Below are 27,264 nucleotides of genomic sequence, written 5' to 3' on the forward strand. Positions count from 1 at the left end.
GCAAGTGCTGTTAGCGAGCACCTATGAAGTCCAGCCCGGCACACGAGGGGGTGGGTGGCCAGCACCACGCCCGGCCGCCTTTGTCTCCCCAGTGGCGATGTTTACATATGGCAGCAGGTACTCATTTGAGGCTGAGTCGACCTAGGGGAGGCCCAGGACCGGTTCACACGCACACTGCCTGGTTGGCTTACCACGTGGATCAGTACTGTACGTACCACTGCCTGGGTTACCATAGTGATGCGTTGGTTACCACGGCGATGCGTTGGTTACCATGATGATGCGTTGGTTACCGTGGTGATGCGTTGGTTACCATGGCGATGCGTTGGTCACCGTGGCGATGCGTTGGTTACCGTGGTGATGCGTTGGTTACCGTGGCGATGCGTTGGTCACCGTGGTGATGCGTTGGTTAACGTGGCGATGCGTTGGTCACCATGGCGATGCATTGGTTACCGTGGCGATGCGTTGGTTACCGTGCTGATGCGTTGGTTACCGTGGCGATGCGTTGGTTACCATGCTGATGCGTTGGTTACCATGCTGATGCGTTGGTTAACAGCCGTGTTGAATGGTTACGTTTTTGGCAGATTGACCGTACAGGATTCCGAGGCAAAGCGAGCCAGATACGAAGAAGATTCGCTGTCGAGTTGAAGGCGTGGGGTGACGACTCTTGACGCGCGTACGAGTTGCCGAACAAACGCCTTGCGTATGAACACCACACAGATGAGAATTGTTCGTGAGAGTTTGAGTTTGACTGCTGTATCGTGTTTGTAGCCTTGACGCTACGACACTCGGATGTGATGAACGCTAGGCCCAAACACAAGCACTGGCTCCTCCAACCACTCTCTCGCACTGCCCACAACCACTAGCCATGGCTATAGCACTTGCCTTGACACTCTCTAACACACTGACACCAGACGTGACACTAACCGAGGCTCTACAAACGAGCCCGAACCCCAACACGAGCACTTAGCACTGCCACTAGCCCTGACACACTAACACTAGCCTCAAACACCCTTAACACAATGCCTAACAACCAGCACTAACACATGTAGTCTAGTACTAACACTAGCCTCAACACCAGCACTAACACATGTAGTATAGTACTAACACTAGCCTCAACACCAGCACTAACACATGTAGTCTAGTACTAACACTAGCCTCAACACCAGCACTAACACATGTAGTCTAGTACTAACACTAGCCTCAACACCAGCACTAACACATGTAGTCTAGTACTAACACTAGCCTCAACACCAGCACTAACACATGTAGTCTAGTACTAACACTAGCCTCAACACCAGCACTAACACATGTAGTCTAGTACTAACACTATCCCCAACACCAGCACCATCACTTTGCCGAGCACTAACTCAAACTGCCCCAAACATTATCCCCTATAACTGTATGCAATAACACTACGAATTGGAACACTATCTCTTAAACTAGAACTTTATCCTTAGCCCTACCACTAAATAGATGTTGTCTAAAAGTACACATTGATATACTGTATATATAGAGGACTGTAGAACTTGGGCAAATTGTTAGTCGCCACGGGCTCCCTCACTTGCCCGGCTGCTTGCTGCCTTTCAACTTGGTCTGTGGCTTCCGCCTTTTGCATAAAGGCCGAAGACGCGATGCATAAAACGACACACTTGGTGAATGTTATTAGCCCTGCAACAACAACATAAACAACAACCGCCACTAAGTGGCGGTGACGTCACCACGGCGCTCGTGCCAGGCTAGGTTCACCTCGAGGCTACCACGTGAAGTGGTGGAAGACTTTCGCTGCTCGCAGGCAAGAAGGTCCGCGGGACAGATCCCAGGTGCCATGGGTTGGCTGAATGAGATGACAGACGCTAGCCCCACGACTAACCAACCCAGCAAAGCATCAACAGCACCCCCAGTGTAAATACGAATATTTGATGCCGATTCTGAGATACTCAGACAATTACGACGACGATTTGGAAATGTATTGCACGTACTCTTTGATTCTTTCGGTAATGTAACGTCGGTAGAAAAATAATCGCTCACGACGTTTCGATCGCAACACAAGCAAATCGTCATTTGGTGGGAACAACTACAGCAAGAAAAAATTGCTCAAGTAAGCCGCTTACTTAAGCAGTTGTTTGTGTGAATTGTTGTTTGCTTATTGTTAACAATACTTGCCACAAACGTATTTTGAAGCTATACGGGGGATCTTTGTATTTATGTTGTGTGTGTGTGTGGGAGCGGTGGTGCAGTGGTGGGCACGCTGCGTAACGATCCTGGCCACCCGAATTAGATTCCCGCTCACGACCACCGACGCCAAAGGCCAAAATCTCTCCCCTAGGTCGACTCAGCCTGAAAAGTAAGCCGCTTACTTAAGCAGTTGTTTTCTTGCTGTCCCCACGCTCAACCGCATAGCCACATATGAGTGAATTAAACCCGCATAGAGCGAATTTTGGGTAGAAATTGGACCGCCCATGGGTGATGGGGGGGGGGGCAAATCCCACCATGGGAAGTCCCGAAGCCTTCAAACTAGACCAGAAGCCGAAGCACGGGTTTCCCCCCACCCCCCAAAGCGTGGGGCCCGGGCCGGTCGTCCCGATTCTCCATTACCCTAGGGACGGCTTTGGCCTCAAGTACTGGAGGCGAGATCGCACAAACCGAACCCGCATAAATTGAGGGAAAGCTGTATTATTATATTCAACCTCATTGGCTGCAAGATAGACAACCTCAACCACCCTTATCGAACTAAAAACCCTGGCAACTCGTGATGTACAATAAACACGCGTGCGTGCGCACACGTAGCAACACAATTGTGTGTTGCAATTGAAGGCAACAGGAGGAGATGCTGACAGGGCACATTGAATACACGCCTTTTCCAAAACGATACCTGGCCAGCGTCACAGAGGAGGCCACACATCGATCCCCTTCACGATGACGACCTTCTCTAGAGCTCTCCCTAGCCAGAGGCCCTACGGTCAGCAGCGATTTGAGCAAGCAATTACAGGGGCTGCGTATTTACCTGGTATTCTGTAGACAACGTTCCCACGCGTATGTGTATATTTAGCCTTAACAGACTGTGTTGGAAAGTGCTGTCGCACAGACCACACGCACACCACCAGCAGCAGCAGCAGGAACAACAAAGGCACAGGACTTCATCTTCTTGGTTATTTCGGTAAAGTCACGTAGAAGGAAAATAATAAAATAATAAAAATAAAACATAATAAAATCTTTTTTTTATTATTATTTTCCTTCTACGTGACTTTACCGAAAGAACCAAGAAGATGAATCCCTGCAGTCACGAAAGCTTTAAATCGAAATTTAAAAGGCACAGGACGTTTACCGGTTGTTGATTGCTGAAGGCAGTAGAGCAAGTAGGGTAGCACGGCGTCCTATCCGTGTCGTGTATCAAGGGGTGTCTCCTTGTCCCTCCCCCTCCCCGACCCATTCCCACCCATCCCCCCCGCGTGTTATCTCCGGGTTAGTTCCATGGTTGAAGCATGATGGCTCCTCACCCAGTCAACGTACCAACGGTGTTGGGGAAACGGCTCAATTGACCAGAGTGCTCACCGTATGGTCAAAACGACCACCGTTGATCCAGTTGTTGGGCCAGTGTTGTTGACACGTGGTGGGACCAACGTTGGGCCCAACGTAAGTAAACGTTCGCCAAGTGTTGGGGCTAACGCTGGCCCGACGTTCCATGTTCACTGGCTCGTCTGCTTTAATTGGTAAGTGGTCAGATGCAGTTTTGTACGTGTATGTTTGACCATGTAATTTATTGCAATAAACGATGGTAAAACTGTTTTTACAAAAAAAAATTACAATTCGTGTGATCGATATTGACTATTTTACTTGACTGGGTGGTCGAACTCAAAACAGTCCAACGTTAAAACGCTGGTGTTGGTGCATTGGTGCCTGAGCTAAATGCCCTTACCTACCAAGGATCATTTAGTGGTGATCCAATTTATTTGAACCGGTCCCCGGCCTCGCCTCGGTAGACTCAGCCTTTAAATGAGTACCTGGTGCGCTGTGTGAGCATCGCCACTGGGGAGACAAAGGCGGCCGGGAGTGATGCTGGCCACCCACCCCCTCGTGTGCCGTGCCGGCCTTCACAGGTGAAACTCGCAAACATCACTTGCCCCAACAGTCTGTTAAGGCTATACGGGTGAGATATTTCTCTTTGTCTGTGTATGTCTATAATCTGTGTGCGTGTGCAAGGCCGTGTCTGTATGTTTGTGCCTGTATGTATGTCTTCATGCTTCTCCCCTTGTGTATATGTGTATGACTGCGTGTGTGTGTGCGCCCGTCAGGAGCGGTGGCGCAGCGGTTAGCGCCATGCGCTCCGAATCTGGCAACCCGAGGGCGTTCAGTCGATTCCCGCTCACAGCCAACATCAGTGACGAATACTGGAACCGATCTTGAGCCATCCCCTGGATCGACTCGACCGCAAATGAGCACCTGGGTAGACAAAGACGGCTGGGCATGGTGTTGGCCACCCACTCCGCCGTGCGCCGTGACACCTTTCACAAGCGCTACTCGACAACAGCACTTGCCACAACACTCTTGAAGGCTATGCGGCGTGGGAGGAGGAATACTTTGTCAATAGCAATGTGACGTTCACATCTCAAACCGAAAGTCCAAAAGGGAGAAGGGAAATTTCTCAGAAACTCGTTTTGTCAGACTCGCTCACATCCCTTCCGGAAGAAAAAAACCACAGCCCCCCCCCGACCACCACCACCACCACCTAGCCACCACACGCATCATTAACTCTACCTCTACGCACGAAGGCGCCAAGCTTTACATCCTCGCCCGCGTCCAGATGATTCTATCACTGTGTAACAAAAACATGTTCCTGGGTAGTAAGTGTTATTTCCTAATTGCTTATGCCTCAAAAGTACAGAAAATGTTTTTTTATTCCCCACAAACTTTGCTTTTGTGACCAGGACAGTGATATTTTGAAATGTACCTATTTTCAACGAGAAAACGCGGCGTGCATTTGTGTCATTCCTTCACGTAAAGTCCTGGTCACAAAAGCAAAGTTTGTGGGGGAATAATAGCCATGTTCTATACTGTTTGAGGCATAGCCAATTAGGAAACAACACTTACTACCCAAGAACAAAAATCGTGTTACATAGTGAATTATTCAACTCCAAACTTTCATTCAGCTCGTTAACCCTCAACCACTAAAGTCGCGCACATTGACCACCCACTCCGGCGTGCGCCGTGACACCTTTCATAGGCGCTACTCGACAACAGCACTTGCCCCAACACTCTTGAAGGCTATACGGCGTGGGAGGAGGATACCTTTGTCAATAGCAATCTGACGCTCACATCTCAAACCAAAAGTCCAAAACGGAGAAGGGAAATTTCTCAGAAACTCGTTTTGTCAGATTCGCTCACATCCCTTCCGGAAAAGAAAAAAAACACAGCCCTCCCCCCCACCACCTGGCCACCACACAGATCAGTAACTCTACCTCTATGCACGAAGACTTACCTCCTGTCCCGCGTCCAGATGATTACACTGGTCAACAAAAAAAACACATGTTTTTCTGGCCTGGACTTTTGCAGCTGTTCAGGGTGCTGATTCCAAATCTGATCTCAGATTTGCTCTATCACATAATTTGTATGCTATCGGCATACCCCATTTTCATTGATTTTACCCGAAATTAACTCTGTCACTTATGATTGCAAGTTGTTGCGAGTCAGTGACTGCTTTAGTGTTAAAATATGACGCTGTATTTTTAGGATAGTGTGTTTATAATATCATTTTATGTAGATATCCACATTTATTTAATATTTTTCTTCTGCAGTTTTTATTGAAAATGCAATATTTGTTATCTCAAAAACCTGATGCCAGATTTGGAATCAGCACCCCAAAATTACATTAAAACCGTTGGAATACCTTATGCCAGAAAAAGTGTGTTGACCAGTGTTATTAATCCTCCAACTTTCATTCAGATCAGTTGAACACGTCGGCTTAGTTCAGCTCGTTAACCCTCATCACTGAGTATCGTACACGATGCATAAACCTCACTCACACACGGACCATTAACGTCACTCACGTTAAAAAAACTAAAACACAGGTCTACATCTTCTTGGTTCTTTCGGTAAAGTCACGTAGAATGGAAATAATAAAATAATAAAAATAAAACATAATAAAATAATTCTCACGACGTTTCGGCCACAACGCAAGCAGCCGTCACTCAGGTGAAGACCAGGTCTGTCGGGGAGACAGCGTCTGAATGAAAAAAGGTCTACAATCAAACATCTCAAGATTTTTGCTTGAAATTTGCTTCGGCGGAGCTGATGGGGACATTGGAGGAAATTCCACATTGCCACGGCGTCGGGAGGGATGGGGGGCAATACTAAACACGTGGACGTCGATTTGTTGACTGCCCACGAAGTGGTAGGCATTTGATCGATCTTGGAGCAAGTGGTAATGGTTATGACGGTTGTGGTAGCGATGCAATGTTGCTTGTGTTGTTGATGGTGATTATGGTTGTGGAATATTGGGATGACAGTGGACGAAGATGATTATATAATAATGCACATGGGTGTGGTAACGAGGATGCACTTCAATGATGCCGGAGTGAATCTTGAATCTTGATTCACTACAGCAGCTCGTCTGATCTCGGAAGCTAAGCAGGTTTGAGCCTGGCCTAGTGCATGTGACCCATTCCATGTCTCTACACATGGATGGGAGAGGTGCACTTGCCGTATAGGCTTGAGCCGACAGGGGTGAACATGAGATGGCAATGGAGCAATGGATTCTTAAATCCATTTGCACGGAGATGTTGAACGTTCATCTTCTTGGTTCTTTGTTTCGGCTAACGACCGAGCTTCGGATTGAACAAAAGAAAAACTGAATTTCGGGAATTCGTATCATTTTAACTCTGTGCGCACCGGCCAAACGCGTGTTTGTCTTCGTGAAAACAAAAGTCATTTATGGATGGCCCTATAGGTGAATGTATGAGTGAGTGTATTTGCCCCAACAGTCATTTGCGCCACTTGCGCTCCGAATCCGACGACCCCAAGTCGGGCACCCGGTTCACGTTGATAAGCGAATATTTCGACCGGTCCTGGGCCCTTTACCTAGGTCGACTCAGCCTCAAATGAGTATCTGACGTGCTTTGTAAACATCATCTGCACTGTAGAGACAAAGGCGGCCGTTTGCAGTGACGATCTGTGATAGGTATTTCGGCGAAACGGGGGATTTTTGTTGGTCCCTGTTTGTGGATATAGGTTCCACCTGAAGACGGAAACTTGTGTTGCCTCCGAAACGTCGTGAATTTTATTTTTTATTTTATTTTACTTTTTTTAATTTAAAAATTTTACCTACGTGACTTTACAGAAAAAAAACCTAAGAATATGAATGTGGATATAGGTGTTAAGGTATGTACCATGGGAATTATATAACGTAGGCGAGTATGTACCATGTGAGTGTGTGTTTGTGTGTTGCATAAGCGTATTAATGTGTGCATGTGTGCGTCTTTGGGAGGAGAGTGGTGGCGCAGTGGTTAGCGCACTGCACTCCAAACCCGGGTTCGATTCCCGCTCACGGTCCACATCGGTGACGAGTATCTGAACCGGTCCTGGGCCTCCCCTACGTCGACTCAGCCTTACAATGAGTACCTGGTGCGGTGTGTAAACATCGTTACTGTGGTGTGGGCTCTGGCGTGCTATGCCGGTCTTCTTCACAGCTGCTACTCGCGCACGTAATTCCCCCCCACCAGTCCGTTAACGTGGATACGGGGATTTTTTTGCGTGTCTTTGTTTGACGTATGTAGTATGTGTTTGACTGTAGTGTATGCGTGTGTATGCAGGTGCACGTGTGTATGTGTACTGTGTGTGCGTGTCGTGCGAGTACGTACATGTGTGAATTGTTGTTTGCTTATTGTTAACAATACTTGCCACAAACGTAGTTTGAAGCTATACGGGGGATCTTTGTATTTATGTTGTGTGTGTGTGTGGGAGCGGTGGTGCAGTGGTGGGCACGCTGCGTAACGATCCTGGCCACCCGAATTAGATTCCCGCTCACGACCACCGACGCCAAAGGCCAAAATCTCTCCCCTAGGTCGACTCAGCCTGAAAACGATGCGATGTGTAAACATTGCTTGGGAGACAATGGCTTGCTGGTGGTGATGCTGTCCACACCACCGCCTCGTGCCCGGTCGCCGGCATTCATAGGTGCGGTTCGCTAACAGCACTTGCCCCAACAGTCTGTCAAGGCTACACGGGGGATCTTTGCCTTGTGTGTTTGTGTGTGGGCGGTTGTGCCCTGCCCCATTGAGGGAAATTCCCTTTTTTTTTTCAAACAACTGACAAGTTCTCTATCTGGCTTTGTGTTAATCTCAGTGCTCGACTCACTCGCATGCACACACACTCACTCACTTGCATTCGCATCCGTATATACACTCACTCGCATGCACACTCACTCACTCACTTGCATTCGCATCCGTATATACACTCACTCACATGCACAATCACTCACTTGCATGTACGCTCACAGACACACTCACGCAAACCTTCACTCACAAATACACTCATACATTCACTCACAAATACACTCACTCATACATTCACTCACAAATACACTCATACATTCACTCACAAATACACTCACTCATACATTCACTCACAAATACACTCACTCATACATTCACTCACAAATACACTCACTCATACATTCACTCACATATACACTCACTCATACATTCACTCACAAATACACTCACTCATACATTCACTCACAAATACACTCACTCATACATTCACTCACAAATACACTCACTCATACATTCACTCACAAATACACTCACTCATACATTCACTCACAAATACACTCACTCATACATTCACTCACATGTACACTCACTCATACATTCACTCACAAATACACTCACTCATACATTCACTCACAAATACACTCACTCATACATTCACTCACATGTACACTCACTCATACATTCACAAATACACTCACTCATACATTCACTCACAAATACACTCACTCATACATTCACTCACATGTACACTCACTCATACATTCACTCACATGTACACTCACTCATACATTCACTCACAAATACACTCACTCATACATTCACTCACATGTACACTCACTCATACATTCACTCACAAATACACTCACTCATACATTCACTCACAAATACACTCACTCATACATTCACTCACAAATACACTCACTCATACATTCACTCACAAATACACTCACTCATACATTCACTCACAAATACACTCACTCATACATTCACTCACATGTACACTCACTCATACATTCACTCACAAATACACTCACTCATACATTCACTCACAAATACACTCACTCATACATTCACTCACATGTACACTCACTCATACATTCACTCACAAATACACTCACTCATACATTCACTCACAAATACACTCACTCATACATTCACTCACAAATACACTCACTCATACATTCACTCACAAATACACTCACTCATACATTCACTCGCATGTACACTCACTCATACATTCACTCACAAATACACTCACTCATACATTCACTCACAAATACACTCACTCATACATTCACTCACATGTACACTCACTCATACATTCACAAATACACTCACTCATACATTCACTCACAAATACACTCACTCATACATTCACTCACATGTACACTCACTCATACATTCACTCACATGTACACTCACTCATACATTCACTCACAAATACACTCACTCATACATTCACTCACATGTACACTCACTCATACATTCACTCACAAATACACTCACTCATACATTCACTCACAAATACACTCACTCATACATTCACTCACAAATACACTCACTCATACATTCACTCACAAATACACTCACTCATACATTCACTCACAAATACACTCACTCATACATTCACTCACATGTACACTCACTCATACATTCACTCACAAATACACTCACTCATACATTCACTCACAAATACACTCACTCATACATTCACTCACATGTACACTCACTCATACATTCACTCACAAATACACTCACTCATACATTCACTCACAAATACACTCACTCATACATTCACTCACAAATACACTCACTCATACATTCACTCACAAATACACTCACTCATACATTCACTCGCATGTACACTCACTCATACATTCACTCACAAATACACTCACTCATACATTCATTCACAAATACACTCACTCATACATTCACTCACAAATACACTCACTCATACATTCACCCACAAATACACTCACTCATACATTCACTCACATATACACTCACTCATACATTCACTCACAAATACACTCACTCATACATTCACTCACAAATACACTCACTCATACATTCACTCACAAATACACTCACTCATACATTCACTCACAAATACACTCACTCATACATTCACTCACATGTACACTCACTCATACATTCACTCACAAATACACTCACTCATACATTCACTCACAAATACACTCACTCATACATTCACTCACAAATACACTCACTCATACATTCACTCACAAATACACTCACTCATACATTCACTCACAAATACACTCACTCATACATTCACTCACAAATACACTCACTCATACATTCACTCACAAATACACTCACTCATACATTTACTCACAAATACACTCACTCATACATTCACTCACATATACACTCACTCATACATTCACTCACAAATACACTCACTCATACATTCACTCACAAATACACTCACTCATACATTCACTCACATATACACTCACTCATACATTCACTCACAAATACACTCACTCATACATTCACTCACATATACACTCACTCATACATTCACTCACAAATACACTCACTCATACATTCACTCACAAATACACTCACTCATACATTCACTCACAAATACACTCACTCATACATTCACTCACAATTACACTCACTCATACATTTACTCACAAATACACTCACTCATACATTCACTCACATATACACTCACTCATACATTCACTCACAATTACACTCACTCATGTACACTCACTCGCATGTACACTAACTCACTCACATGTACACTCAATCACATATACATTCACTCACATGTACAAAGACACATACACTCACATGAACACTCACATGTACACTCACCTACATGTACACTCACTCACATGTACACTCACTCACATGTACACTCAGATATCGACTCACACACTCACTCACTCGCTCACACGTCCACCACTCACTCAACCACTCACCCATTCAGCCTCTCACTCCACCACACGAACCCTTCGTTCCACCAAGCCGCACGTCTCTCGACTCCTTCCAAAACGGGAAGTTGTCTCGGCTCATCCTGTGGATCTATCGTCGAATACGCGTGAAGAAGATGCCATTGTCGGTGGTTACACGAGGTGGGGTGTGGGGGGGGAGTTTGGTTGCCTCCGAAGCTCAACACGTGGATGATGATGATGATGGTGGTGAACGAGAAGAGATGGAGCAGTAGGACATCAATGTTTGAGACAGCCACGGACGAAGCGGGTTTCGCCGCGGTGGCTGGGTGGGGAGTCGTGGTGGTGGTGGTGGAGGTCGACATCGTTGGAGGGAGACTCGGCCCCAATGGGCGGATGGAGATCGCCGAGGACGTGAGGCTCACGACATCTCAGCGCTCACCAGGTGAGGAGTGTCACGCGGCGTTCTCGCGGCCCCGGAGTGCGAGTGACAGTTCCGATGATGCGGCCCCATTGGCGATGGTTACGACGACATTGAGAATGACTCAATGGACGTTCGACTTTCTTTTGTTCTCGTTCCACCTCCACCCCCCCCCCCCCACGTCTCTCGTTTGTAGCTTTGTCCCGTGTCCATTAGTCCACCGCTTCTGTTGCTACCCAGTTATATTCTTGTTGGGCGTGATGGCAGTAGCTTCAGCAGCAGCAGTGTGGTTAAGGAGCTCGATTGGTCAATATTGAGGTCTGCTGCTGGCCACGGTGAGAGGGCTTCAAGCAGCGAGAGAGAGTTCGTGTCGTGTCGCTCCTCCTCCGTTGAAGGAGCGCAAACCACAGTGGGTTTACTCTGCGGTCAATATCTTGGTTTGCGTGTCCACATACGTACTGCTGTGGCTTGTCTTCAATAGATCTCTATGTATCAGAGTCTCTGTGTATCTCTATCGTCTTCTACGTACGTGGTCTCTATGGGTTTGCTATACGGTCCATTGTTTGGGTCGTATGACCACAATCGCACTGTACTGTGGCTTGTCAACACATCTGTATGGGTCTCTACGAGTCTAGATGAGACTTTGTATGTCTGTAGACATCTCTGTGTGTCTCTGTGTGTCTCTGTGTGTTTACTGTAGTATGTGGTCAATAGTTTGAGTTGAGTGACCACAATCTGACCACCGTGGCTTGCGTCGTTTTCGTTGCACTCACGAAGGATCGGCCCGGTTCATGGTGGTCTGATGATGCGATTGATGGTGACACCGGTGAGCGGGAGTGGGTGAGTAGGCGAGTGAGAGGGCGAGTGAGTGAACTGGTGAGTGGGTTGATGGTTGACCCAGTGCCTAGTCAAGGAGGGCGTGCGATGTTTGGGGTCTCGAACGAGGTGTTTGTTGGGTGGGGGGGTGTTGAACCCCTACGCGTGGTCGCACCATCTGTTAGGAGGTCCGTTTATCGACACCTCAAGCACAACCAAATATCGTTCGCTCGACGTAGCGGACGTCACTCACTTGAACCCAGCCTCGTCACCAAAATGTGGAACTTGGCTCTAACGTTGACCCAACGTTGGCATGTTTACCGGGGCGTTGTGTCATTAGCGCCAAGGCTCAATATCGCCCCCTGTGATGGTGCCCTTGACAACAACAATCACGACGACGACGTTTAAGACGCGAGTCAAAGGCGTGGACATATTTTCCGGACATGAGCCTCGGACAGCTCCGGCTAAAAATGAAGCCCCCTCACCCCCACCACCACCGCCCTTTCTCATTTACATAATAGTGATATTTTATATTGATAAATTTTCGATAGTCGATAATCGAGTTCTACACGCGATTGGTTGAGCCGCGTGACTGAGAGAGGGGGTAACTACGTAGCATCACCCGTCTTGAGATCGCAAACATTGGCGACCCATTTAAAATTCACCGGACACAATACAGAATGTGTTTACCATCTTTTTTTTATTAATGTAAGACCCAGTTTAAAAAAAAAAAACGTAGACATTTCTCGAGATTGTATTGTATGGTAGGAGGGTATTTGCAGTAACATTTCGATTTAAAGCTTTCGTGACTGCAGGGATTCATCTTCTTGGTTCTTTCGGTAAAGTCACGTAGAATGGAAATAATAAAATAATAAAAATAAAACATGATAAAAACGTCGTGAGAATTATATAATACACGAGCATAATATGACTTTGAGACCCCCCCACCACCTACACATTCCACAAGGAGTGACTAATCCCATATCTCCATTTGTCATCAATATGCTAAATTCCTCTGTTGATATGTAAACTCCTTTGTCAAGGCGCTCTCCTCCTCCGAACCAGCTTAAAAATACGCTGCCAAGCTTAGCGGTACTCTTAGTTCTTTCGGTAAAGTCACGTAGGTAAAAAATGAAATTAAAATTAATAAAAATAAAACAATAAAAATCACGACGTTTCGGAGGCAACACAAGCTTCCGTCTTTTTTTTTCACCTGAAGACGGAAGCTTGTGTTGCCTCCGAAACGTCGTCATTTTTATTGTTTTATTTTTATTTATTTTTATTTCATTTTTGACCTACGTGACTTTACCCAAAGAACTAAGAGTATGAATCCTTGCAGTCACGAAAGCTTCAAATCTAAGCTTAGCGGTGTCCATTAGGACGCTGTCTTTCCGACAGACGTGTTCTTCACCTGAGGACGGCTGCTTGCGATGTGGCCGAAACGTCGTGAGAATTGTATCTTATTATGTTTTATTTTTATTATTTTATTATTTCCCTTCTACGTGACTTTACCGAAAGAACCAAGAATATTAATCCATGCAGTCACAAAAGCTTGAAATCGAAATTTCTCGAGATGTTTATGGTACCCGTCTGGGACTCAAACCTCCGTCCTATTATTTATCATTCATGTTTATATGATCCCAACTCGGGGGTTAATTTCTCACGGAATACTGTATTTTCTGGGGGTCCCCACACCGCCCCGAACCCCCACCACCGTAGCGAGCATTTTCCGGAGCTCAGACCGGGACAGCTCCAACTTTTTATTCAGCCCCTTCCCAACTCGTGAGTAATTCGTTGTAAAGGGAATCGAAAGCAATAGATTCTCACACGCGATTCCCATTCGACTTAACTCTGGAATCGATTCGGCGACACCCGCCTGTTAAACCGATATACAGTGACAACATTGTCAGCGAACTTTGGACGGACTGATAATTATATTTACACGTGCTTACCTAGTTAAGCCTCACTGAGTCTCAAGACCCCTTTTCTAAACAATTTAAACCTTGTTTTATTTTACCACTGGGCTATATAGCTCTCTTTCGGCCATATAACTCAACAAAAATGGCTTCTCATCACGTGGAAATTCAGAGTAGACAAATACTGTAAACGCATGTTTCTAAACGTGGAGGGAAAACAATCGAAGCACCCGGAGAAAAATCCACACGACCACGGGGAGAGTGACACGCAAACTCCAAATATACAGCGGCAGGCGTCAGGGTCAGGGTCAGGGTCAAACCCACGACCTCCTGTATACCATGCGAAGTAGTTAACATCTCCTAGCCACCCAATGGTCCTGCCACAATTTTTCGCAGGAGGGAGCGATGGTGTTGCCGCTGTGGGGTTGTATTTTTATTTCTCCAATTAAAAGTCATTTTGTGGTCGAATTTTGACCATGACGGCCTCGCACAATGGCCTAACCACTCTTGCGAATAAACGCTCCCTGTGTGAAGCAGATGGCCCCGTAGTTTGTTTTTACTGCAGTATTAAACAGGGCGGCCGCTGCCTTTCGAACTGCTAACTTCTGTGCAACGAGCGGGCGAACGCTCAGACAGGCACGTCACACGCAAAATGACCGCGCACGCATTCACCATGTTAACACCTTTATTTAAAAAATATATATACAATGTAGAAAGAATGTACAACGGATGTTGATAATGTACACCAGGAATTTCCCACGGTCCGATTATGTTTTTCTGAAAAAATATATATTTCATTTACAATTTACATCCCGTGCCGTCAAACCACTGCTGGATGAAGGCTTCACCCCAACGACTGCCCGTGTGTCGATCACGGGAGGGCTGTTTGACCATACTTGACCACGCTGATCAGTGGAGGCGTTTTAGTGGAGTGGGTAGGTAAGTATATAGCAGTCCAGGATGTCGAACTCGGGCCGCCAAGGATTCATCGTGGAGTGCGCTAACCACTGCGCCAGCACTCCCCACTACTGAGCGATTCGTTTTCGTGTCGGCTTGTTTTCAACAAGACGTGAATCACCGTGTGGTTAAACCACCGTGCGTAGATATTAGAATCCTTGACCGTTTATTGCATTCGCATTCCGGCGACCAAAATTATCCGCGAGGCTCAACCGTGACACGTGACGATGCAGCTGTCAGCCCCTCCCCCTTCCTCCATCGTTCACGCCCACTTTTAGATAACCACGCCTACTCAACCACTAGCTCTCTTTCATAGCAAATCGTTTGCGTGTGATGAGAACAAGGACCTTGGACAAATCGTCCTGTGTTTTTGTTTGGTTGTGCGCCACTCTCAACCATCACCGAATCATTGTCTTGAATGCAACATCTTACCTCGTAGTCGGGAAAGGTTTACGATGGCACCTCGGATATTTTAAACAACACCGAGCCAAGAATTTGTTCCTTTATCACGCGAATAAATACCGGCGCTCACCTTTATAATCTCTTCATTGGCAACTCTCGTTTTACGGTGTAAATGAAATCATGGCCTGGTAGCAGAGGAGGTTCGCAGTGGCTGTGTCAGAGACACTGAGTCAGAGCACCGCATTCCACGTCTCTTTGCATTTACCCCACCCATAATGCCCCATGACACGTTGCAACTTTTTTTTGTTACAATACCGGCATTACTCCGTGCATTGAAAATGGACCCATGGTTATTATGGAGTGCTTTCTTTCAAATAACATCTGGCAGCCCAGCGGCATTTGCCCAACAAGGCCCTACCCCCCGGTCCAGAGTTTGTCTCGCTCTAAATTAACGCCACTGGATAGTATTTGCCCGGAGAGGCCAATGGGGCCCGTTGCATTAAAACATATACTGTGCATATATATATCTGGCATCCCAAAAATCACGTGACTTGTGTGTGGACACGCCCACTCCGAGTCCCTCCCCCTGTGAAAACAGACGCCGCTCCGGCGTGCAGCTCACTTCAGCTCAGCTCCCTCCTTCTCTCTTCTCCCTCTCTCATCATCGTCATCATCATCGTCATCATCATCTCATCCCCGACATCTTGGCCCGGTTATTTCCTTCTTTCTTTTGTGCCCCTTCCTGACCAGAGCGCCTTCGTTGCACTCCCTCTTTGCCTCTCTGGAAATTCTATTCCCGAGTATCGCTGTGCATGCACTGAGTAACTCGACATGAGTAGCCCTTTGCTGAATGAAGACCTCCCTCCGTTGTGTAGCGCATGGGCATTGTTCGACTTTTCTTCACCACTCTGGCCAGTGCAGATTGGGGGAGGTGGGTGTAAACGGAGGTCCACACGATCGATTCCTGCTGCTTCTTTACGCCAATGATTTTGACCGCGGCTGGGAATCGAACTCAGGTTCACTCAGGTTCACTGAGTTCGTAGCGCAGTTGCCCCAACCGTTCTGCCACCGCTCCACCACCTGAAATACTACTTTTAAATCATCCAGATTGAAAGACTGATTTCTTTAGAACCGCTTTTTGTGTTTAGTTTGTTGTCCTCCGACACACGTCCGATTAGCACGGTCGGCTACGTACGGTGCGAAAGAAGTTCTACGTACATACAGTATACATTGTCCTGTAAAAAATAATAAAAATTTCACTTCTTGGAAATTAAGAGTATTTTAATGTTGGGAGAAACGGGACAGATGTATCTCCCGGCTAATAAATGTGACACGGCCCAACGGCAGTGCGTCCACCGCTCGTTGCAGAGATTCACGGTTATACTCTAGTAGTCAGCCCTGGTTAACGCTGCGGGTGTAATTAGCCTTGAAAAATACCACCGTACGCCATTATCTGCTTCACTCACAGCGGATAGTAAAGATCGCGTGGCATCGTTCGAAACGAGTTTGCCAACGTGTGCCGCTGCCGGCGCCGTCATGGTCCAAAGTTTGCCAAATGAATTATGTTTTATTCTATTGCGGATAGTCAACAGTAGCCCCCCTCCCCGCTCACCAACCCCCTCCTCCATCCCAGCTGGGAGACGAATGCCCACCGAACAGGCTCCAGTGCCAAGGCACCTCGTGCCGTGCAGGAAAACTGCCGCTGGGGGTGCCCACTCGATTGTGTCGAGGGATGAGATGTGGATGCTAAAGATGCTTCGAGTTGCCGAGGTGTGTAAGCGAGCGCAGATATCGATGTCAAAAAAAAGAATACATTCACGACCATCGGCAATAAACCGTAATAACCTCCTCTTCGTCGGTAGTAACGAGGTTGTGCGATGTTGCAAACTTGACGTGGCTTTCACGACACATCTCGTCATCGATGCATCGAGTCGTCGCTGATTCTGCAGGCCCACGCGACGCACGCACATGAGACTCGACTCTTTCGCCCAATGGGTTCACGTCACCCTCTGCACAGCCACTAGAGGCCGCTACCACTCACCACAGTGTTACCACGACGACGATGATGATGATAATAATCGATCATCTTCTTGGTTCTTTCGGTAAAGTCGTCACGTAGAAGGGAAGTAATAAAATAATAAAAATTAAACATCATAAAATACAATTCTCACGACGTTTCGGCCACAATGCAAGCAGCCGTCCTCAGGTGAAGACCAGGTCTGTCGGGGGGAGAGACAGCGTCGAGAATTATTTTATTATGTTTTATTTTTATTATTTTATTACTTCCCTTCTACGTGACTTTACCGAAAGAACCAAGAAGATGAATCCCTGCAGTCACGAAAGAAGCTTGAAATCGAAAAATAATCGATCACCGAATACAATCGCGAGCTAGAATGGTCACGAACCGTGGAATACGATGGATTTCAGAGCGGCGAGAGAGAGAGATGAGAGAGGTGCTGCTGCTACTGCTGCCCTGGGAAATCATTAAGAAGTCTTCATGATTGACTTGAGGCACCATCATCAAGTCAATCGTGATGACTGTACAATGCACTTGCACACAGTAGTCCTCTGTGTAGTTCCGTCTTGTGGTTGCTGAGCCATGAACTCATTTCTTTAGAACTGCCTTTTGCTGTTTCGTTTGTTGCCCTTCCCACGCACCTCCGATTATCACGCTTGGCTACACGTACGGTGCGAAAGAAGTTCAACAGAATCATCAGAATACGCGTATCCATTTCACCTCGCCACATTTTTGAGCCGAGTGGACTTCCCTCAGAGGTGGGCCATGATCGGTCCATCGTTTCAGGCCGAGTAGACCTAAACGTGCCCCGCACACACACCGAGGTTGATCACGTCAGTGCGAAGGACAAAGCCGGCGGGCATCTCGCCGCCCTCAGGAGTGCTGTTCGTCGCTGGCCGCCCGGCGTTTTGAGGCTCAGCAACCGTCATTTATAAAAACAACAACAAACATCGTCGACTGTGGACGTTCATTTCAGGCTGAGTCAACCCGGTTCCACATTCCAAGTTGACAGAGAAGTCCTCCCATGAGTGTCCGGTGGTCAATTCAGCAGGTCGACCTCGCAGAAGTCTTTATTGGTCCCTCATTTCTGTCTGAGTCGACCTAGAGGTGTTCCTTCGCTGGAGTTGACCGAGAGGTGTTTCCTGGGCCGAGTTCGACCTCGACGCGTTGCACTTGAGTCCGAATCGACGTCAGAGCTGCTCCGTGTCGCTCGCGATCCATTTCTGGCTGAGTCGACCTAGGGGAGGTCTTTTGCAGTCATTCAATTCCAGTCTTGAGTCGAACGAGGCGTAGCTCCCATTTCAGTCTGAGTCGACCTGAGAGCTGCACAGGCTCACGTACATGCTCAAGCAGCCGCGAATGGCCTTGATGAAATCTTTACGTTTCAGTATCGTCTGAATCTGCGCCTGTTTCACGCAAACACACACAAAGACAAAGATCCCCCGGATAGACTTTGACATACCGTTGGGGCAAGTGCAAGTTCGCGAGCACCGATGAAGGCCGACGGGGTGTGGGTGGTCAACGCCACGCCCGACCGCCTTTGTCTCCCCAGTGGCGATGTTGACACACCGCACCAGGTACGCACACACACACACAGAGCACCAGTTACAATACACGCTTAGACGGCAGGTGGCGACATTGGACCGCGAGCTATACACAGCATCGCTGTCTATGGCGTCCTTTCGACCCTCCGACACTTCACGTGGCCTCAAAGTGCACCTAGCCTGGCGCGAGTGGCGTGGTGACGTCAACGGCACTTTGTGGCGAATGGCGGCTGTTGTTGCTGCTGGTGTGCTGTCAGGTGATGGAGCCGTTGTAGGGAGAGTGGAGAGATTCCCACACTTGGGCAGTGTGCTCATGACCAGCTCTGGTTTGACAGCAGAGGTCTCACACCTGGCGGCATTATCCTTGTCATCGTCTGCGTAACGCTGCGAGGAAGCTACCTGGCCTGTCGCTCCATACGAAGCTTTGGATAGTCACGGCCAGTCGTGCCCTCCCTTTTCGATGCTTGCGGAACATGGACCCCTCTAATGGAATATCTGCGCCGGTTAAAAACATTCAGGCTGGCCTGCCTAAGATCCATCCTGGGTTTAACCAGTCAGGTTTGTGTCAGAAGCTCACAAATCCTTGAAAGATCTGGACACATTCCCATCAGTTGGCTGGGTCATGTGGCCCGCATGCCCAGCCATCACATGCCCAAGTAGTTTATGTTTGGCCAGATAGAGGGGGCTAAATGGGTGCTACACGGGCTAGAAAAGAGATGTACTGATGCGGAACAGGAGGATGTGGAGCTGAGTGGACTTGCCGATGACTGGTACCAGCGGTGTCAAAATCGGCCTCTGTGGAGGAGGCTCGTGAAGGACGCTACTGGGCAGTTGGAGGCCGTCGCCCTCCAACAACAACGGAGGGCGGAGGAGCGACGCTCACAACAACGAGCGGAGCGCCGGGTGGCTAAAATTCAGCAAGTTGGCACGGTAGGGGGCACAGCTGATGCATCTGCCAATCATCTCAGTCAACCCATGGCACTTGGGTCTGTCGCATGACCTCTTGTCAGCGAGCCGTCGACGCTTGACGTGCACTCGAAGTGCACCTGGCCTGGCACAAGTGCCGCGGTGACGTCAACGTCACTTCGTGGCGGTTGTTGTGCTGTAGGTGTAGAGCAGTGGTTCCTAAACTGGGGTGCACGTACCCCCTGGGGTTACAGGGCGCGAGACACGCCAGATTTTTGTCGACGGTGAATCATCGAATAAAAATCTAAGCACGGGCAGGTAAGTGGAACTAAGTTTCGATTTAAAGCTTCTTTCGTGTCTGCAGGGATTCATTTTCTTGGTTCTTTCGGTAAAGTCACGTAGAATGGAAATAATAAAATAATAAAAATAAAACATAATAAAATAATTCTCACGACGTTTCGGCCACAACGCAAGCAGCCGTCCTCAGGTGGAGAGCAGGTCTGTCGAGTAGTGGCCGAAACGTCGTGAGAATTATTTTATTATGTTTTATTTTTATTATTTTATTATTTCCATTCGACGTGACTTTACCGAAAGAACCAAGAAGATAAGTGGAACTACTTTGTTTCATCAAACCCGTGTGTTCTTTGGCATTATTTTTAAAAAAAAGTTACGATAGAGAACCAAACGGGTGCAAGGCTGAAATAATAAAGGTGAAGAACCACAGGTGTAGAGAGGCTCGTGCAAGTATATCATTTTCGGTTGAGTCGACCTAACGGAGGCCCGGAACCGGTTCAGATAGTCGTCATTGATGTCAGCTGAGAGCGGGTCATCGGGTTTGTAGTGCAGGGTGCCAACCAATGCCTACAGCCCTGCAAGAGGCTCTCGGGAAATCTTTCCCTTCGTATCGATATTCCTGCTGACGGATATTTTAACTGGTTCTGGGTCTCCCCTTGGTCGACTCAGCCGTTAATAAGGCGTGTAAACCGTCGCCATCCGAGGTCACAAAGGCGTTCCGTGGTGCTCTGCCACCCACCCCCCTCGTGTGCCGTGCCGGCCTCCTCCGTTGGGCGCCGTGTGTATGTGATGTGGGGTGTCTCACCCTCTCCGGGGCTGGACATTCCTTCAGTATCTCGGCCCTCAGCCTGGTCAACATTATAGGGGGAGACCGGCCGCCCTTCCCCGCCAGGCTCTCGAAGGTGCAAATCAGCCTGCCCAGCGCCTCCAGATAGTTAACCTGCATCACGAACAGCGGCAGATGCACCAACATCATCAATATGCATCATCAGCAGATGCACCATCATCATCAGCATCATCAATAAGCAGCATCATCAGCAGATGCATCATCATCAGCAGATGCATCATCATCAGCATTATCATCAATAAGCAGCATCATCAGCAGCTGCACCATCATCATCAATAAGCAGCATCATCAGCAGATGCACCACCATCATCAGCATCATCAATAAGCAGCATCATCAGCAGCTGCACCACCATCATCAGCATCATCGTCATCATGTGTGGGAGTATGTGAGAGAGAGAGAGAGAGTGAGAGAGAGAGTGTGAGAGAGCGTGAGGGAGAGTGTGAGTGAGGGAGTGAGTGAGTGAGGGAGAGTGAGGGAGAGTGAGGGAGAGTGAGTGAGTGAGAGAGAGTGAGTGAGTGAGTGAGGGAGAGAGCGTGAGGGAGAGTGTGAGTGAGGGAGTGAGTGTGAGTGAGTGTGAGTGAGTGTGAGTGAGTGTGAGTGAGTGTGAGTGAGTGTGAGTGAGTGTGAGTGAGTGTGAGTGAGTGTGAGTGAGTGTGAGTGAGTGTGAGTGAGTGTGAGTGAGTGTGAGTGAGGGAGAGAGTGTGAGGGAGAGAGTGTGAGTGAGTGAGGTGAGGTGAGTGAGTGAGTGAGTGTGAGTGAGTGAGTGAGGGAGAGTGAGTGAGTGAGTGAGGGAGAGTGAGTGAGTGAGTGAGGGAGAGTGAGTGAGTGAGTGAGGGAGAGTGAGTGAGTGAGTGAGGGAGAGTGAGTGAGTGAGTGAGTGAGTGAGTGAGTGAGTGAGTGAGGGAGAGTGAGTGAGTGAGTGAGTGAGTGAGAGTGAGTGAGTGAGTGAGTGAGTGAGTGAGTGAGGGAGAGTGAGTGAGTGAGGGAGAGTGAGTGAGTGAGTGAGGGAGAGTGAGTGAGTGAGTGAGGGAGAGTGAGTGAGGGAGAGTGAGTGAGGGAGAGTGAGTGAGGGAGAGTGAGTGAGGGAGAGTGAGTGAGGGAGAGTGAGTGAGGGAGAGTGAGTGTGAGTGAGTGAGTGAGTGAGTGAGTGAGGGAGAGTGAGTGAGGGAGAGTGAGTGAGTGAGTGAGGGAGAGTGAGTGAGTGAGTGAGGGAGAGTGAGTGAGGGAGAGTGAGTGAGGGAGAGTGAGTGAGGGAGAGTGAGTGAGGGAGAGTGAGTGAGGGAGAGTGAGTGAGGGAGAGTGAGTGAGGGAGAGTGAGTGAGGGAGAGTGAGTGTGAGTGAGTGAGTGAGGGAGTGAGTGAGGGAGAGTGAGTGAGTGAGTGAGGGAGAGTGAGCGAGTGAGGGAGAGTGAGTGAGTGAGTGAGGGAGAGTGAGTGAGTGAGTGAGTGAGTGAGTGAGTGAGGGAGAGTGAGTGAGGGAGAGTGAGTGAGGGAGAGTGAGTGAGGGAGAGTGAGTGAGGGAGAGTGAGTGTGAGTGAGTGAGTGAGGGAGTGAGTGAGGGAGAGTGAGTGAGTGAGTGAGGGAGAGTGAGCGAGTGAGGGAGAGTGAGCGAGTGAGGGAGAGTGAGCGAGTGAGGGAGAGTGAGCGAGGGAGAGTGAGCGAGTGAGGGAGAGTGAGCGAGTGAGGGAGAGTGAGCGAGTGAGGGAGAGTGAGCGAGGGAGAGTGAGCGAGTGAGGGAGAGTGAGCGAGTGTGAGTGAGCGAGTGTGAGTGAGCGAGTGTGAGTGAGCGAGTGTGAGTGAGCGAGTGTGAGTGAGCGAGTGTGAGTGAGGGAGAGTGAGTGAGGGAGAGTGAGTGAGTGTGAGTGAGAGTGAGTGTGAGTGAGTGAGTGTGAGTGAGTGAGTGTGAGTGAGTGAGTGTGAGTGAGTGAGTGAGGGAGAGTGAGTGAGTGAGGGAGAGTGAGTGAGTGAGTGAGTGAGTGAGTGAGTGAGTGAGAGTGAGTGAGTGAGTGAGTGAGGGAGAGTGAGTGAGTGAGTGAGTGAGTGAGTGAGTGAGTGAGTGAGTGAGGGAGAGTGAGTGAGTGAGTGAGGGAGAGTGAGTGAGTGAGTGAGTGAGTGAGTGAGTGAGTGAGTGAGTGAGTGAGTGAGTGAGGGAGAGTGAGTGAGTGAGTGAGGGAGAGTGAGTGAGTGAGTGAGTGAGGGAGAGTGAGTGAGTGAGTGAGTGAGTGAGGGAGAGTGAGTGAGGGAGAGTGAGTGAGGGAGAGTGAGTGAGGGAGAGTGAGTGAGGGAGAGTGAGTGAGGGAGAGTGAGTGAGGGAGAGTGAGTGTGAGTGAGTGAGTGAGGGAGTGAGTGAGGGAGAGTGAGCGAGTGAGGGAGAGTGAGCGAGTGAGGGAGTGAGTGAGGGAGAGTGAGTGAGGGAGAGTGAGTGAGGGAGAGTGAGTGAGGGAGTGAGTGAGGGAGAGTGAGCGAGTGAGGGAGTGAGTGAGGGAGAGTGAGTGAGGGAGAGTGAGTGAGGGAGAGTGAGTGAGGGAGAGTGAGTGAGGGAGAGTGAGTGTGAGTGAGTGAGTGAGGGAGTGAGTGAGGGAGAGTGAGCGAGTGAGGGAGAGTGAGCGAGGGAGAGTGAGCGAGTGAGGGAGAGTGAGCGAGTGTGAGTGAGCGAGTGTGAGTGAGCGAGTGTGAGTGAGCGAGTGTGAGTGAGCGAGTGTGAGTGAGCGAGTGTGAGTGAGGGAGAGTGAGTGAGGGAGAGTGAGTGAGTGTGAGTGAGAGTGAGTGTGAGTGAGTGAGTGTGAGTGAGTGAGTGAGTGTGAGTGAGTGAGTGAGTGTGAGTGAGTGAGTGTGAGTGAGTGAGTGAGTGTGAGTGAGTGAGTGAGTGTGAGTGAGTGAGTGTGAGTGAGTGAGTGAGTGAGTGTGAGTGAGTGAGTGTGAGTGAGTGAGTGTGAGTGAGTGAGTGAGTGAGAGTGAGAGTGAGTGTGAGTGAGTGAGTGAGAGTGAGTGAGTGAGTGAGTGTGAGTGAGTGAGTGTGAGTGAGTGAGTGAGAGTGAGTGTGAGTGAGTGAGAGTGAGTGAGTGAGAGTGAGTGTGAGTGAGTGAGTGTGAGTGAGAGTGAGTGTGAGTGAGAGAGTGTGAGTGAGTGAGTGTGAGTGAGTGAGTGTGAGTGAGTGAGTGAGTGTGAGTGAGAGTGAGTGAGAGTGAGTGAGTGAGTGAGAGTGAGTGAGAGTGAGCGAGTGTGAGTGAGAGTGAGTGAGAGTGAGTGAGTGAGTGTGAGTGAGTGTGAGTGAGTGTGAGTGAGTGAGTGAGTGTGAGTGAGTGAGTGAGTGTGAGTGAGAGTGAGTGTGAGTGAGTGAGTGTGAGTGAGTGAGTGTGAGTGAGAGTGAGTGAGTGAGTGTGAGTGAGTGTGAGTGTGAGTGAGTGAGTGAGTGAGTGTGAGTGAGTGAGTGAGTGTGAGTGAGTGAGTGTGAGTGAGTGTGAGTGAGAGTGAGTGTGAGTGAGTGAGTGAGAGTGAGTGAGTGAGAGTGAGTGAGTGTGAGTGAGTGAGTGTGAGTGAGTGAGAGTGAGTGAGGGAGAGAGTGAGAGTGAGTGAGTGAGTGAGAGTGAGTGAGTGTGAGTGAGTGAGTGAGTGTGAGTGAGTGAGTGTGAGTGAGTGAGTGTGAGTGAGTGAGAGTGAGTGAGTGAGAGTGAGTGAGTGTGAGTGAGTGAGTGTGAGTGAGTGAGTGTGAGTGAGTGTGAGTGAGTGTGAGTGAGTGAGTGTGAGTGAGTGAGTGTGAGTGAGTGAGAGTGAGTGAGTGAATGAGTGTGAGTGAGTGAGTGTGAGTGAGTAAGTGTGAGTGAGTGAGAGTGAGTGAGTGAGTGTGAGTGAGTGAGAGTGAGTGAGGGAGAGTGAGTGAGTGAGGGAGGCGGTATCTCACCTGGTCTTCCTCGACACATATCTTCCGGTAGGCCTCATTGATTAAGACTTTGGCCGGCAGCTTCATCGGCTGGACACGCAAACAAAGACAAAGATCACCCGTATAGCCTTAGCAGACTGTTAGGGCAAGTTCCTGTCGCCCCGATGAAGGCCAGCACAGCAGCCGAGGGGGTGGGTGGCCAACACCATACCTGGGCACCTTTGTCACACCAGGCACTGTACTCATTTGAGGCTGAGTTGACCTAGGGGAAGGCCCAGGACCGGTTCAATGAATCGTCACTGATGTTGGTCGCGAGCGGGAAATCGAACTCGGGTCGCCAGGTTCGTAGCGCAGTGCGCTAACTGCTGTGCCACCGCTCCCGACCACACGAACTCACGCGGCAGGGAGAGGGGGTGGGGTGACACACTGGTGGTGATGATTGTAGTGATGATGGTGATGATGGTGATGATGATTGTGATGATGGTTACAATGGTGATGATGATGGTGATGATGATGGTGATGATGATGGTGATGATGATGGTGATGATAGTGATGATGGTTACAATGGTGATGATGATGGTGATGATAGTGATGATGGTGATAATGGTGTTGATGATGGTGATGATAGTGATGATGGTGATAATAGTGTTGATGATGGTGATGGGCGTAGACTTTACTACACATTCTGCGACGGTTGAGATTGTTTTTGTTGCATGGCAGTCAATCCGATACTTTACTTCTCAGAGCCAGGATTCACCCTAATTAAGTACAAACACAATGTTTGATATCATTGAGTGATTTGTGTTGTTGTGCAGTTATCGGTAATCGGTCTGAGACCATCGTCAACTTGAATACCCGGGTTGGAATCGCAACTCAATCTGTGTGAGACTATGATGGGTCAACGTGTAGGTCCATGGGTCTCTACGTGACTTCAAGGGTATCTCTATGTCAGGGGTAGGGAACCTTTTTTCTGACAAGGGCCATTTGGATATTTATAACATCATTCACGGGGCCATACCGGGTACGGGTAGCCGTTTGCGACCCTGGTGCGGCCGGGTACGGGTACGGGTAGGCCGTGAGTCACTGGTGAGTCACCGTCTGTCACTCATTTCCCAACGTCTTGTCTCTTCTCACAATTCAAGTTCCTAGAATCAACCCACCCGCGCCTGCAACATAGCTTCATCCCAGAGGTCGCAATCGGGTACTCGTACCCGTACCCTGCCCGATACCCGGCCGGGTACGGGTAGCCGGGTATCGGGTAGGGTAGGGGTACGGGTACCCATTTGCGACCCTGGTTCGGCCGGGTACGGGTACGGGTAAGGAATCAAAACCCGTTTGGGACCTCTGGGATGAGGGGGGTGCGCGTGCGTGTGGAGAGGGAGTGGTAGCGCAGTGGTTAGCGCACTACGCTACCGAAGCCGGCGACCTGAGTTTGATTCCCGCTCGTGGCCGCCAACGCCGGTGACGTTTATCTAAACCGTTCCTGGGCCTCCCCTAGGTCGGCTCAGCCTCAAATGAGTATCTGGTGCTGTGTGTCAACATCGCAAGTGCGGAGGCAAAGGCGGCCGGGCGTGGTGCCCACCTCCTCGTGTTCCGTGCTGGACTTCATAGGTGCTACTCGCTAACAGCACTTTCCCCAAAAGTCTGTTCAGGCTATACGGGGGATCTTTGTCTTTTGCGTGTGTGCAGAGGGGAGCATTGGCGCAGTGGTTAGCGCACTACACTCATGCACCTACCCGGCAACCCAAGTTCGACTGCGGGCCACGGCTAACCTCAGCGGCAATTTGATATCAGAACCGGTCCCCAAATCTGTCTTGAGTACTTGTGCATGTGAACATCACCGCCGGTTGGAGACTAAGGCGGCCAGGCACGCTCCTGGCCACACTACCCACACTCTTAGTTTTTTCGGTAAAGTCACGTAGATAAAAAAATGTAATTGAAATTATTAAAAATAAAATAATAAAAATCACGACGTTTCAGAGGCAACACAAGTCTCCGTCATCAGGTTGGACCGTCACAGCCAGATTTGCTGTATCAAGTGAGGCAGAGATTCCAAGATGCAAG

The 27,264-nt window shown here is 48.5% G+C and overlaps 2 protein-coding genes across 3 annotated transcripts in view; one reads left to right on the forward strand and one right to left on the reverse strand.

Moving 5' to 3' along the window:
* The first annotated feature begins 9,488 nt into the window (after positions 1 to 9,488).
* LOC144726274 (uncharacterized) overlaps positions 9,489 to 27,264 on the forward strand; it is a 62,968-nt gene continuing 45,192 nt past the window's right edge. The window contains exon 1 of the mRNA XM_078604829.1: positions 9,489 to 11,645. Within this exon, the coding sequence (XP_078460955.1) occupies positions 10,126 to 11,034 (909 nt within the window). The 5' untranslated portion in view covers positions 9,489 to 10,125 and the 3' untranslated portion in view covers positions 11,035 to 11,645. The remainder of the gene's footprint in view (positions 11,646 to 27,264) is intronic.
* Positions 15,025 to 27,264, reverse strand: part of LOC144726273 (uncharacterized) — a 33,726-nt gene continuing 21,486 nt past the window's right edge. For both annotated transcript variants that reach the window (XR_013587258.1, XM_078604828.1), the window contains exons 3-5: positions 25,222 to 25,290; positions 21,279 to 21,413; positions 15,025 to 19,135 (exon numbers count right to left, since the gene is read on the reverse strand). Coding sequence is in view for 1 of the 2 variants with exons in the window: in XM_078604828.1 (XP_078460954.1) it covers positions 19,031 to 19,135; positions 21,279 to 21,413; positions 25,222 to 25,290 (309 nt within the window). In the remaining variant the exon portion in view is untranslated. The remainder of the gene's footprint in view (positions 19,136 to 21,278; positions 21,414 to 25,221; positions 25,291 to 27,264) is intronic.

The sequence above is a fragment of the Lampetra planeri genome, chromosome 23 (assembly GCF_965212315.1).
Source record: "Lampetra planeri chromosome 23, kcLamPlan1.2.h2, whole genome shotgun sequence".
Classification (NCBI taxonomy): Eukaryota; Metazoa; Chordata; class Hyperoartia; order Petromyzontiformes; family Petromyzontidae; genus Lampetra; species Lampetra planeri.